General features: G+C 43.9%; 1 protein-coding gene across 1 annotated transcript; it reads left to right on the forward strand.

Moving 5' to 3' along the window:
* Window positions 1-1,597: 1,597 nt before the first annotated feature.
* LOC130405624 (P2Y purinoceptor 2-like) lies at window positions 1,598-10,344 on the forward strand. Its single transcript, XM_056610801.1, has 7 exons — window positions 1,598-1,804; window positions 1,974-2,292; window positions 3,123-3,174; window positions 7,113-7,405; window positions 7,733-7,901; window positions 8,178-8,514; window positions 10,093-10,344. The coding sequence occupies exons 1-7, from the start codon at window positions 1,598-1,600 to the stop codon at window positions 10,291-10,293; spliced, it is 1,578 nt and encodes a 525-aa protein (XP_056466776.1). The 3' UTR covers window positions 10,294-10,344.
* Window positions 10,345-14,798: the final 4,454 nt, after the last annotated feature.

Genomic DNA, 14,798 nt, shown 5'->3' on the forward strand with positions numbered 1-14,798 from the left:
CCGGTGATTTTAACCATGCCACCCTGGATTCTACTCTGGCTGTTTTTTATCAGTTTGTGAACTGCCCCACTAGAAACAACAAGACAATTGACCTCCTGTATGCAAATGTTAAGGATGCATACAGGGTCACCCCCCTCCCCCCACTTGGGAAGTCGGACCACAACCTGGTCTACCTGCAGCCACAATACACCCCCCTAGTGCAGAGGCAGTCTGTCACAACACGCTCCTTGAGGAGATGGTCTCCTGAAGCAGAGGATGCCCTCAGAGACTGCTTCCAAACTACAGACTGGAGTGTACTACTAACTACGCACGGTGAGGACATAGAGGGGCTGACACACTGCCTGACAGACTATCTAAACTTCTGCACAGATGTAGTCGCCCCTACTCGGACTGTTCGCTGCTATCCAAACAACAAGCCTTGGGTGACGTGTGACGTCAAAACTGTCCTTAATAAGAAGAAGGCAGCCTTCAGGAGCAGGGACAAGGAGGTGATTAAGACAGCACAGCGTGAGCTGAAACAGTGTTTGAAAGAGGTGAACGAGAGCTACAGGAGAAAGGTGGAGCACAAACTGATGGAGAACAATATGAGGGAGGTCTGGGATGGTGTGAATCATCACAGGCCACAAATCATCACAGGCCACAAAGCTAAAAACAGTACAGAGGGGGGGACTGTGGAGAGGGCAAACCAGCTTAACATCTTTTTCAACAGGTTTGACCAACCATCCCCCCTCCCACCCAGCAAAGGCACCAACATAATGGCCACTCACTTTCACCACCGTCATTGGATCCCCCCTTCCCCTCACCATTGGACACCGCTCTCCACGCCCCTCTTACCGATCTCTCCTCAAACACCCCAGTGGACCCTCCTCCCTGCATTATTGCTGCTGACCAGGTCAGAGGAGAACTGAGGAAGCTTCGCCCAAAGAAAGCAGCGGGCCTAGATAATGTGTGCTCACGCCTGTTGAAGACCTGCGCTGCTGAACTTGGGGAGCCGCTTCAGCACGTCTTCAACCTCAGTCTACAACTAGGGAGAGTGCCCACCCTCTGGAAGACATCTTGCATAGTTCCGGTTCCAAAGAAAACCCGACCTAGTGAGCTGAATGACTTCCGACCGGTGGCACTCACATCACATCTGATGAAGACCCTGGAGCGGCTCCTTCTCAGACACCTCAGGCCTAAGGTGCTGCACGCTCAGGATCCACTACAGTTTGCCTACCGGACAGGGGTTGGTGTGGAGGATGCCATCCTGTATCGCCTACACCGGGCCCACTCACATCTAGACAAGGGGGCGGGCACAGTCAGGATTATTTTCCTAGACTTCTCTAGTGCCTTCAACACAATCCAGCCCCTCATACTACAATACAAACTGTCAGCTATGCAAGTGGACCCCCACCTGATAACTTGGATCACCAACTACCTCATAGATAGACCACAGTTTGTTAGATTAAAGGACACCACATCGGACATCTTAATCAGCAGCACTGGGGCGCCTCAGGGGACTGTGCTGGCCCCTCTTCTCTTCACCTTGTACACCTCAGACTTCAGCCATAACTCTGAATAGTACCACATTCAGAAGTATGCTGACGACACAGCCATCATGGGGTGTATAGGGGGGGACCAAGAGGAGGAGTACCGGACTCTAGTGAGAGACTTTGTCACCTGGAGCCAAGCAAACAGCCTGCAGCTCAACACATCAAAAACCAAAGAGCTGTTTATAGACTTTGGGAAGTCAAGGCCACGCCCCCAAGCAGTGGACATCAATGGGGTAGAGGTGGAAACCGTGGGCAGCTACAAGTACCTGGGAGTGTGGCTTGACAAAAAACTTGACTGGGCAATCAACACCGACCACCTCTACAAGAAAGGCCAAAGCAGAATTAAGGAGGCTGCGATCTTTTAATATCTGTAGTAAACTTCTGTCAATGTTCTATCAGTCGGTGGTCGCCAGCATCCTTTTTTACACTGTGGTGTGTTAGGGAAGCAGCACAACCAAGAGGGACTCCTCCAGGCTTGACAAGCTCATCAGGCGGGCCGGCTCTGTGGTCGGCTTCAAGCTGGATTGTCTGGTGACAGTGGCAGAGGAGAGAACCACAAAGAAGCTTCTGGCCATCCTGGATGACACCAGCCACCCTCTGCACACTGTCATCAGCAACCAAAGAAGCTCCTTCAGCGACAGGCTGCTCCTCCCCAGATGCCGCACCAACAGACTAATGAACTCCTTTGTCCATCGTGCCTGCCATCACACTCCACAACTCCGCACTTGGAGGGAGGAGGGGGGGCAGCAGGAGGAGTACAGTACAGTGGATAAAGGGAAATAGAAATAGGATAGACTGATGGAGCTTGCATAATCTATTTATTTATTTATTGCTACACACTCCATTATTAACACAAATATGATATAATAATTGCTTCTAACATCTGCTGCTGCTGCTTCTTCTTTTTAAAATGTATTTATTTATACAATGTCTTCACAATGTCTGCATTTTAGCTTGTGTTTTTCTTGCTTGTTTATGTGTCTTGTCTGTACTACCGCTGCTGGAATTTTGATTTCCCTGAAGGAGCATTCCCAAGGGATCAATAAAGTGTCTATCTATCAATCTATCTATCTATCTATCTATCTATCTATCTATCTATCTATCTATCTATCTATCTATCTATCTATCTGCATAAAGCTACCTTTTGCCCTTAGCGGTAGTGGGAAGGGGACCAATTAGGTCAATTCCAAGGACACTCTATGGTGGCAACCTCTAATGTCAGCCTTGCTGACATTAATAGGATGAAGGACAGGGGCAACCGTCTTCATCCCTTCCTGACGCTGACAACGGGGACATTCATCAACCTTTAAAGCAGTGAAATAAATTTCCATCAAGATCTACTGGTATCATGGTATTACATAAGTATGACAAAGCAAATAACAAATTATTTTGTCCATTGTCCTGCGTCTCCCTGGATGATCTCCAGTGCCGAGGTTGTCATGGCACTCCCGGAGGACATCACGAGCCCGCTCATTAGTGCACACCACCAATCTCGCTTCGTTTTTGTGCCTATGATACAACTCCTCATCTGATGCAGCGGGAAAAAAAAAATCATTTTAGAGCTGCCCTGACTAAGAGTTTTCCATTTAGAATATTCCCTCTCATTTCTTTTGTATAGCAACATTACTAGTAAAACAAACAAGTTAACTATTAGGGGGCACCCCTACTTCATTTATGAATGTGTATGCACAATCTGTGGTTAGGTAACATTATGACAACAGGGTTAGGGTTAACTTAGTGGCTTCAGGAAATCTAGTATAATTGCCAAGTTACAAAAAAGGTTAAATACAAGCAAATGTTTTGGGCAGTACTTGGAAGAAAAAAGCAAAGGAATAGTGCCAATACAGAATACTTACGATAAACTGGCTCAAATGTGCATTTGCGTTTGACACACTGTGACTTACCTTTCAGAAGGTAGGTCTTTGAGACCCTCCTAATGTTGGCCTTCCTGCTCCATGGGTTTGGGGCGGTTGTTGTTAGGCTGTGGTATGTGTTTAGATTGAGGTAATGCTTGACTTCCGTATAAAACGCTTCCATTTCTGTGAAAATAAATGAAATAAACAAAGACAAAGACAGTTTTCAGAATTAAGGCCAGAAAACAATTAATTCAATGGTATTAGGGAAAGGGTAATTATCACCTTCAAAAGCCGCCCCCCCCCCCCCACAACTTCATTCAAATTAAGTTCATTTTTAAAATGTCTATTTATTTTATATATTTTTTGCTTTATTATAAGTTGGCTGTAGTTATTTTGTTTTATTTCTCAAGTATGCTGCTTAGAGTAGTTTGTGGCGTGTTTGGTCGCATAAAACTCCTCTTTTATAGGCTTATTTGAAAAGGTTGAAATAATTAGCTCCGAAATGCCATCAATCTGATTATTATTCATAGATTAGAAAAGAAAAGGAGATCGTTAATACTTACCTAAAGAGCGGAAAAATACGTCAGCGTTAGCGTTAGTATGCGCATGCGCATTTAATGACATTGTTTACAGGAAGTGCGTCATTATTGCGCATTTAGGACCCCCGAACCGATCTGGCAGCCGAACACATATGGTACCCACACAGGCGCGTATCGCGAGCAGGCGGTGAAACAGAGTAGTGCTGCGCCAGGCTGGGCGTAAATGAGACAGTGAACAATTTCATTATTTAATAGGGGGTTAAGTAGGGGTAGTGGTTTAGGGTTAAGGTTATCCCTACCCCTAACCTGACCCACTACCCCTAACCCCAACGTTAATGCTATATAATAATGCTTATTATTGCATTCATAATTCGTTGCTTTCTTTCTAAAGATTGAGGTTTGGCATATTATGCTCTGCGACCAACTCAAGATGCCTCTTTATTTCGAAGAAGAAGGCTATTTACTAATTTGGACCGACCAACCTGTGTGTGTGTGTGTGTGTGTGTGTGTGTGTGTGTGTGTGTGTGTGTGTGTGTGTGTGTGTGTGTGTGTGTGTGTGTGTGTGTGTGTGTGTGTGTGTGTGTGTGTGCACGTGTACAGGGTAAGCTTATAGCTAGTTCATTGTCAAATGAAATCTTTAGACAATATTCAGTTAGACATCTCCTCCTAGTTTGTGTATGATGTTGCATGGAAGGTGTTGTGATAGGTTGAGTCCATACCGGATTCCTCTGGTATGCCGAGAGGGACAGCAATCAATCATAGAGCTTTGCTTGGATATTATTCAGATCAACAGTTGGTGCTTGCAGCTTTCGCAACTCACTGTAGGTCTACTAGCCTGGCACATTCTTCCTCCAGCGCACCGAAGCCAAGGTTAAGTTATGGACCATCCAATCATTAATATAAAAAGCTTCTGGAGCATGTAAGAAATTAAGAACACACTCCCTCGCCTCAAACAACCATACAGGTATTTGCAGAGATCCAGTACAACACCTACGCACAGAGCTTTGTTCCAGTTGCAGAGGAGAGCATTATGGCTGACAGGACTGTATACTCTTTGCTATAAATTCCAGAATGTTTTGATGTTGCAATTATCAACTGCTTGTCAGCCACAAGGAATGGTAAGAAACGATTGAAGTAAAACTAATACTACAGCACAAATACATTGTAGATGAGATTATTAATTTGGTGTTTCAACTCTAAAATGATTTTTGTTAAATACACCTGTTCAACTTCGGAAGTGCTGCTAACCATATGGGTTAACCTAAGGCTCTTTAAACCACTAATTCAAATTTAGTGGTTTAAAGAGTTTTTGTCAGTGACTCGTTTAACATCCAGCTTTTTATGATGAGAGAGACAATTATTTTGTGAATTAATGTACTAAATTCAGCTTTGCTTATATGCTCCTATTAAAATGAGCATATCTTCTTTGTTTTTTTAAATGCACTGGGTTTGAATTTTATGTAAACGTAAAAGTTTGGTTTGACAAGGAGCCTCATAGTTTCATAAATAGGCAACTATAAAAGAAAGTGTTTTTATATGTAGAGGTTAGAACGCTAATGTTAATAACCCATAAGAATGTCATCAGGGTTTGTTTTTTTACCTAATACACACTTAGGTACCAGAAGGAGATTAATTTACAACTACCATTGTATTTGTTTGGGGAGGGGAAATGTTATATACTATGGACTTCCCAGAAAAACATGATTATAGATAGACAGCGAAGAGTCAAATCAAACATCAAGGACAAACATTTTGTTAAGCAAACAGCCTTGCAGCTTAAAGGACTTATACACACGACACGCACACACACAGCCAGTCGAACCGCTCAAGTAACCCTTCCTCACAGTTACAAACCATCTGAAGCCCCTAAAGGGCAACATTAGACAGTGGGAGTTCTAGCTTACAAATTTGCATGTTAAGTTTGTCCTCAACTGCGAAGATTCAAATGTTTGTCTAGTTACATGCATGTATTTTGGTTTGACAGTAAAGGACTCAATGCAAGGGAGGAAGGGATTCAGGCAAGCCATAGACTGAAGTGAGTAACAGCAACCTTTTGAAAACAAAATATTGTCTGCTTGTATACACTATCCCCAGTCTTTATTCACTGGTAGATCAGGATTTGGTAGATTTTTTTTTTTCTAACAAGAGAATGAGAACTTATTTAAGTCCAAAAAAGGACATACTGTAATGGTTGTAATGTTTACAGTTCTGTCAGTATCACAAGACTATCACCTTACATTTACATGTAAGGTGATATTGTTGTGATCTAAAAATGTATAATAGTACACCTAGCCTACACGTTAATTTATTACCACCTGTTTACTCGCACGCTCACCCAGTAGTATTAACAATAGTGGAAATGTCTGGCAAAGCCTCTACAGGCCTAGAACACGTGCCTAAAGTTGATCACATAAATGTTATTGTAACATAAAATCTACTGCAAAACGAGATGGGAGTTTGGAGCACTGAAGTTCCGTAAGATTTCGCATAATCATGTTTGAGACATGCTCAAAGGCAGGACTGGAGACATTCCTAAAAAGTCAGTAATACCATGTCCCTCCTTTTCTATTTGCGGCAAGACAATTCTTTAACACTTCATACTGCTTGTGTTGGCTCTCCATTTACTCCAAGCTGCATATACTTTACGAACAGCATGTTTGCTTTTCATAAGTCAGGAACATCAGTCATAATTATATCTATGATAATATAATAATAACTATAATAATATATACACAATAATATCTTCTGTGTTTGTTTGTTTAGCCTGCTTTTGTTTTGATTTCAAATGTTGTTCAACCATGTGCCATTGTTATAGTTGTGTTTTAAGATCTGGTATCACGACAGATCGATATGGATTATTTTGTCCTTTTTGTCCACATTAGTATGACAACGTTAACAATATCATACAAACAAACATAACATGATCAAAAATTCTAAACCACACACAGACACACTAACCCATGCTAACACTAACAGACCCACACACACACACACACACACACACACACACACACACACACACACACACACACACACACACACACACACACACACACACACACACACACACACACACACACACACACACAGGTGCTAAAAACGTGATGATGACTTTTCTCACTACAGGGGGTCCCAGTGTCCAGGATGAATTTCAGCAACCAGTCTGCTGTGTTGAACGTGACCAGCCTCTACTCATGTCGCTTCAAAGAGGACTTCAAGTACCTGCTGCTGCCCATCAGCTACTCTTTGGTCTTCTTCTTCGGCCTCTCGCTGAACGCCATGGCGCTATTCGTCATCACGTTCCGCACAAAGCGCTGGACCCCGTCCACCGTCTACATGCTCAACCTGACCGTGTGCGACACCCTGTACATCTTCACGCTGCCCTTCCTCATCTACTACTACGCCGATGCCAACGACTGGCCCTTCGGCGAGCCCATCTGCAAAATCATACGCTTTCTCTTCTACGCCAACCTCTATGGTGGGCTGTACGCATAGTAAACTGTTGTTGTTTTATTATGTTGACTGCATAATAACTACATCTCATATAACTGATAGAGTAGCTTACACCAATACCACGTGTGTGCCGGATTCAACACAGAAGAGCTGTTTTGAAATGTGAGAGATGTGCTCAGAAAACTTGACTTCATAACATTGTGGCCCAAAAGTACAACACATGGCCCATTACCACATTTTAAATGTTAGACTCTCTACGATTAGCACAGAGCCGAATCATGTCCCATCACGTGGTAGAACAGGTTGGATGATGCATGCTACTGCAGTGTTAACACCCCACCTGTGCCTACAGGCTCCATTCTTTTCCTGTCTGCCATCAGTCTGCATCGCTTCATTGGCATCTGCTACCCGGTCCACTCCCTCAGCTGGCTCAGCGTTAAACGCGCCAAGCTGGTGTCCGTGGGCGTGTGGGCCTGTGTGCTCTCCTGTCAGGCACCCGTTCTCTACTTCTCCAGGACCAGGTGAGGAATACATCCATACACACACACACACACACACACACACACACACACACACACACACACACACACACACACACACACACACACACACACACACACACACACACACACACACACACACACACACACACACATAGTTAAAGGCAATGCCTAGCATTATGGAACGTTATTATGTTAAAAGGTTACTATTAGGTCTGCAGATGCAGATGTCTTACCCAGATTCAGATGAGTTGTTTTATTCCTTATTCCTGCATCTGTCATCTAACCATGTACAAGGAGGTACGGCAAAGGCTTAGTGTGCTTTGACACCACGGGCCCGGAGCTCTTCGATGACTTCCTAGTCTACAGCTCCGTGATCTCCGTGGTGATGTTCGTCCTGCCCTTCATGCTGGTGATGGTGTGCTACGGCCTGATGGTGCGCAAGTTGCTGGAGCCCAGCTGGGTATCAGGGGAGGGCCAGCAGGGGCTCCGGGCGGCCCACCGCACCAAGCAGAAGTCGGTGAAGATGATCATCATCGTGCTGATGACGTTCATGTTCTGCTTCCTGCCCTTCCACCTCACTAGGAGCCTGTACTACTCCTTCAGATACCTCAGGAATAGGCACCCAGAGCAGGTCAGTGATGCACACCCCCTTCAAATACCTTACACACAGGATTGGTTTGAAATCAGATAAAAGTGTCAGTTTAAATCTATATTAATGTTTTCACTTTGGCAACCTCTAATGGCTTGAGCTGTATCTACAGATATAGCTATATGATTTTCAGATGAAAATGTATTGATTTTAGGAGAAACATTTGCTGGATGGATTAACTTTATTTTTGAGAAACTTTTGAGTTCAGATCTTTTTTTAAGAGCTTAAAGGTCCCATGGCATGCTACTTTATGGATGCTTTAATATAGATATTAGTGGGCCCCAAACACAGCGAGATACAGCCGTGGTGCACAATTACAGCCACTACGAGCCAGTCGCACATTGAGCTTTCCCCAAACTCACCGTTTCGGTGTCTGTAGATTTAATGCAATGAGGAGGAGAGAGGCGGGTCAAGGAGCAGGGACTGAACCACGACATGGAGGAAAAAGGGATTGTTGACCACAGTTGTCTCCTGCCGGAGCCTCGCTGCCGAGGGACCACCGCCACAGCGGTCAGCGCTTAGGCACCACCGCCTCCTGCAGCGGGCAGCGCCAAGGCAGTGGTCCCTCGGCAGCGGGAAGCGGGGCTCAGGCGGGAGACATTCGCGGGCAACAATTCCCTTCTCCTCAATGTCGTGGTTCATGTACTTCAGGGAGTCAAAGCCAAAGTTCCTTTCCCCAAATTCCTTCTCAACCATGGCTGAGATAACCCCCACTACAAGTCTCGTTGTGGAAATACCAGAGTCGAGAGTCCAACGTGTTATGCGCCATAACACCAAGAGCGGTTATCCAAATAAGAAAGAAGTGTGAAACACTTACATTACAATGTGTGTAATCACACACACACACACACACACACACACACACACACACACACACACACACACACACACACACACACACACACACACACACACACACACACACACACACACACACACACACACACACACACGTGGCGCTCGCACGGTCGTATCTCATTGGTGGGCCAAATTCTCTGGGCTGGCAAGGCAGAGAAAGGGGAGGTGGCATGTCCCCTTAGGACAACATACGGGGAAAATTTCAAAACGGCACGTCTGAGCTTCGTTTATTCAAAGGCGGAGCAGAATGCCTAGTGCTCGTTTTACACCCAACACAATTTCTAGCTACTGGGGGAGCATAGGGTAGGCTAGGGGAACTCACTCTTCAGCGTGACAGCTTGTAAAAAAATCATAATCTTCATAATAATAAGTTTTAAAAAAAGTTGAAATGTTTATTTGTTAATTTACAAATACTTTAAATTTGATTTAAGTAAGTCAATGGGCGGAATCCTTAAATCTTATTCAACATACTCCTCTTTAAGATTTTCATGCCATGGGATCTTTAAATAACTGGAGCATAGAAGTAACATAATGCAGGTTTAACCAAAAAAATTAAAACTCATTCCACGAGATGACAGGTAATAAGTGATTGACAACCCCCTGCCACTAACTCTCACTGTCCTGAGAGCCATGCCTCCCGCATTCGTATGAAATGCTTCAAGCATGTTTTGTTTTGATCTTCCGTCTGTGTCTCTGGATCAGATAACCTGTAAACTGCTGGAGGCGTCCAGCATAGCCTACAAGGTGACCAGGCCGCTGGCCAGTGCCAACAGCCTAATCGACCCATTCCTCTTCTTCATGGCTGGTCAAGACTTCCGTAAAACCATGAAGGGGAAGAAGCAGAAAAAAGCAGCAAACGGCCTTCCAGAATGTGCAAACACAGCGTTGACAACATCCCTGTGATAATTTTTTTATTTGCTGGTTTCTTATTTCAGTTTTTTCTTACCTGCTTTATGTCACACATTTGCTGTACTAAACACAGAATGCTTCTGCGTTGGAATCAAGAAAGCAAACTGGATCAACTGATATTTTTCTAGATTTTACCCGATCTAAAAAGCCTCATCCTCTATGAAAAAGCTCTATTACTAGAGCAGTGCTAAAATTCCTGTATGGATGCAAATCACTGCCATAATGTTTTTAACTTTAAAAGCCATTGAATTTTGTGTATGGAAATGTTTTTAATTCATTACATTGAATCTATTTTACTTTGAAAACAAACTCATCTGTATGTGTTTGTTTAGTATTCACCAGAAATTCAAAAATGAAGTTTCCAGAATAATCATGTTACAAATATTCAAAATAATATTCATTGTTTTCAAGTGGTCAAGATATGTTTTTTCTGTCACATAATCAAAGGAAACAAACGGCTCTAGAATTTAACCCAACAATGGCGAACATGGCGAACTATGGTGCTATGAAAAATGCAGGTAACCGATAAGTTGTTTTAGTTTTATATAGGACCTGTTTAAAATCCCACTTGTGTCGTTGCTGGCATTCGCAACCTAGAATGTCTCGCCGGTCCGGCCATTATTGTGTTGTACATGCAATACCGCCGGTCGCCACATGAGTGGAGGGTTCACCAGTTTATGCGCGTTGTTTAGCGCGACTCCGTTTTCTTATTTGTAAATATACACTAACACACACACACACACACACACACACACACACACACACACACACACACACACACACACACACACACTAAACCAAAGAGACCTCCAGTGTCCTTGCTATAGGTGATTAAAGGAATACACAGATAACTGTAAATTGGCGAATGCCTGTTTTATCAAGTTTTCAAATTCTGCTTCCATTGACTTAATATTTGTGACCCATTGGAACTCTTATGAAGTGAAGTGCATTCCCCTCACATGAACAGCAGCTGGGCTACTGTAAGTCTGCAAGTCAATAGAATTATAATTGCATGCCCTCGGACATGCAATTATGAAATAAACATCCGGTCTGAATCTTGGCAAGAGAGGCAAACGCTTTGTAACGGGTTCAGAAGAGTCAGGACACAGTTCTCCAGTGAAAATGGAGTGAACTCCTGTTTATTTTCCCTTCTGGGCAAACAAACACAATGTCACACTAACAAAATGTTCATCCCGTCCGTCTCGTGCTCTTACGACGCACTCTCTGGCTCGCAGAGAGCGTCTTCCTTCTCTCTCTCTCCAACCCTCACTGAAAGACAAGCAGGCACATAAATACACACTTCCTGATTGGGTCAGATTGCAGACACCTGTCCGCAATAGGGACTCTCTAAATCGACGCCACTTCGACCTGGGCGGGACTTTACGTCCTACGTCACTCGCTATGGGTGTGCATATGTGCGCGTAGCCGTTTTTCTCAGGGCTCTGTGCACGAACTCCCTTGCACTACAGGCTATATTTCTACAAATGACTTACTATTACTAGTGATTAACGTGACGAAACAACACGAACTAAGCTAACATTAGACTATAGCCATACCAGATAACGCCATACCAGCTAACCCTAACTATTTATATTAAACTCTGAACCATTTTGCAAGAGGCAACTGTGTGTTGGTGTGTCTTATTGCTTCCCACGTCTGCGTCTGCGTCTGCATCTTCCCCACTCCTGGCTAATGGTTTCAGCTTTTGTACTGTATATCAGAAATGATCACCCTGTACCACACTGCTGACTTGTTGATGTTTTGTGAGCACTCACGCATTTCTCTAGGTATCTTAAGTTTCCTACTGGAGTCATCACAACTTTGGACTTTGTTATTGTAAGAAATATTGTGTTGCAAAAACACTTTGTGTCTTACCCTTAAGGTTACCCTAACCTTAACCCCAGTAACATTTCTTCATCATAAACTACAAGTTACGCAAAATGGCATACAAACATCCAGTCCAATATGAAAGAAAAAAGCTAGCTTCATTAAGGAATCGAACCCCTTATCCCCGTGTTAATTAGTGGTTCTCTGACCACTAACCCATCAGGTCTTAGTACATGCGATTCAAGAGTTAACCACTTGACAATCTTTAAACTTCGGTTGCCTAGAAATAGTAAAGACAGTGATGTGTGTACATTGTGCGAGTATCCGTCACTCGCGATGTGTGTGCAGTCCAAAATGAAAGAAAAAACCTTGCATCACTAGGGAATCGAACCCCCAATCATCAGTTGGTCGTTGGTAACTGTAAACAAAGAGATCGCATTTTGTTTAACTGCTAACTAACAAACGGGTTTATGCGTTCACTGAACAAAGATTATGGAAATAAAAGACCACTTTTCCATCAGAAAAATCATCAGAACAGTTATTTACCAACCCATACACACTAAAAGCCAAAACCTTTCTCGCATGCACACCCATCGCGACTGACGGCTACGCGCACATATGCACACACCCATAGCGAGTGACGTAGGACGTAAAGTCCCGCCCAGGTCGAAGTGGCGTCGATTTAGAGAGTCCCGTCCGCAATCAGACCCCATCACTCCAAGTGCCCCTGACTGCAGCCCGCAGATCGAGGAGGAGCTAAATGTGGGCGGGGTTAAACGTTTAACCCCGCCCACATTTAAGGACAATTCCGCGCAGTATCATACGTTCTCCCGCTTTTGAGCGGAGGAGCTAAATGTGGGCGGGTCTAAACGTTTAACCCATGGTTTTTTCCTCTCGGGCGCCATCTGGTGGCGGAGATCCGGCAGCACATTCTCAAACATCAATACAGCACAGCACAGCACAATGACTTACCGGTAATATGGAAAAGGGTTCATGCATTTGATAGACTTAGACATTCCTACTTTTAACTTGTCATTTCAAATGTCTTTTTTAGTATAGACACATATTATTTCGTACACTCGTACACAATTATATTAGCTAAGTCAAATAAACCAAAGACAGAAGCGGGAGAACGTATTTCCGTCTGGTCCATGATACTGCGCGGAATTTTCCTTAAATGTGGGCTGGCTTAAACGTTTAAGCCCGCCCACATTTAGCTCCTCCGCTCGAAAGCGGGAGAACGTATGATACTGCGCGGAATTGTCCTTAAATGTGGGCGGGGTTAAACGTTTAACCCCGCCCACATTTAGCTCCTCCTCGATCTGCGGGCTGCAGTCAGGGGTTACTCTCCCATTTGGGCTAAAGCCATTCGGGACTCTCTAAATCGACGCCACTTCGACCTGGGCGGGACTTTACGTCCTACGTCACTCGCTATGGGTGTGCATGTGTGCATAGCCGTCACTCGCGATGGGTGTGCATGTGAGAAAGGTTTTGGCTTTAGTGTCTATGGGTTGGTAATAACGGTTCTGATGATTTTTCTGATGGAAAAGTGGTCTTTTATTTCCATAATCTTTGTTTAGTGAACGCATAAACCCGTTTGTTAGTTAGCAGTTAAACAAAATGCGATCTCTTTGTTTATAGTTACCAACGACCAACTGATGATTGGGGGTTCGATTCCCTAGTGATGCAAGGTTTTTTCTTTCACTTTGGACTGCACACACATCGCGAGTGACGGATACTCGCACAATGTACACACATCACTGTCTTTACAATTTCTAGGCAACCGAAGTTTAAAGATTGTCAAGTGGTTAACTCTTGAATCGCATGTAGGCCTACTAAGACCTGATGGGTTAGTGGTCAGAGAACAACTCATTAACGCGGGGATAAGGGGTTTGATTCCTTAATGAAGCTAGCTTTTTTCTTTCATATTGGACTGGATGTTTGCATGCCATTTTGCGTAACTTGTATATAGTTTATGATGAATAAATGTTACTGGGGTTAAGGTTAGGGTAACGCTAAGGGTAAGACACAAAGTGTTTTTGCAACACAATATTTCTTACAATAACAAAGTCCAAAGTTTTGATGACTCCAGTAGGAAACTTAAGATACCTAGAGAAATGCGTGAGTGCTCACAAAACATCAACAAGTCAGCAGTGTGGTACAGGGTGATCATTTCTGATATACAGTACAAAGGCTGAAACTATTAGCCAGGAGTGGGAAAGATGCAGACGCAGACGCAGACGTGGGAAGCAATAAGACGCACCAACACACAGTTGCCTGTTGCAAAATGGCTCAGAGTTTAATATAAATAGTTAGGGTTAGCTGGTATGGCGTTATCTGGTATGGCTATAGTCTAATGTTAGCTTAGTTCGTGTTGTTTCGTCATGTTAATCGCTAGTAATAGTAAGTCATTTGTAGAAATATAGCCTATCATCACAGACTGTAGGAATGTCACCCACCCTCCATCGCGTACGACACAGACGCTCGTAATCTGTAGTGCAAGGGAGTTCGAGCACAGATCCCTGAGACAAACGGCTACGCGCACACATGCAAACCCATAGCGAGTGACGTAGGACGTAAAGTCCCGCCCAGGTCGAAGTGGCGTCGATTTAGAGAGTCCCAAAGTCATTCAGCCCAAGCACAGTAGCTCTGTCTAAAGGCGGCTGCATGCT

The sequence above is a fragment of the Gadus chalcogrammus genome, chromosome 16 (genome assembly GCF_026213295.1).
Source record: "Gadus chalcogrammus isolate NIFS_2021 chromosome 16, NIFS_Gcha_1.0, whole genome shotgun sequence".
Taxonomy (NCBI): domain Eukaryota; kingdom Metazoa; phylum Chordata; class Actinopteri; order Gadiformes; family Gadidae; genus Gadus; species Gadus chalcogrammus.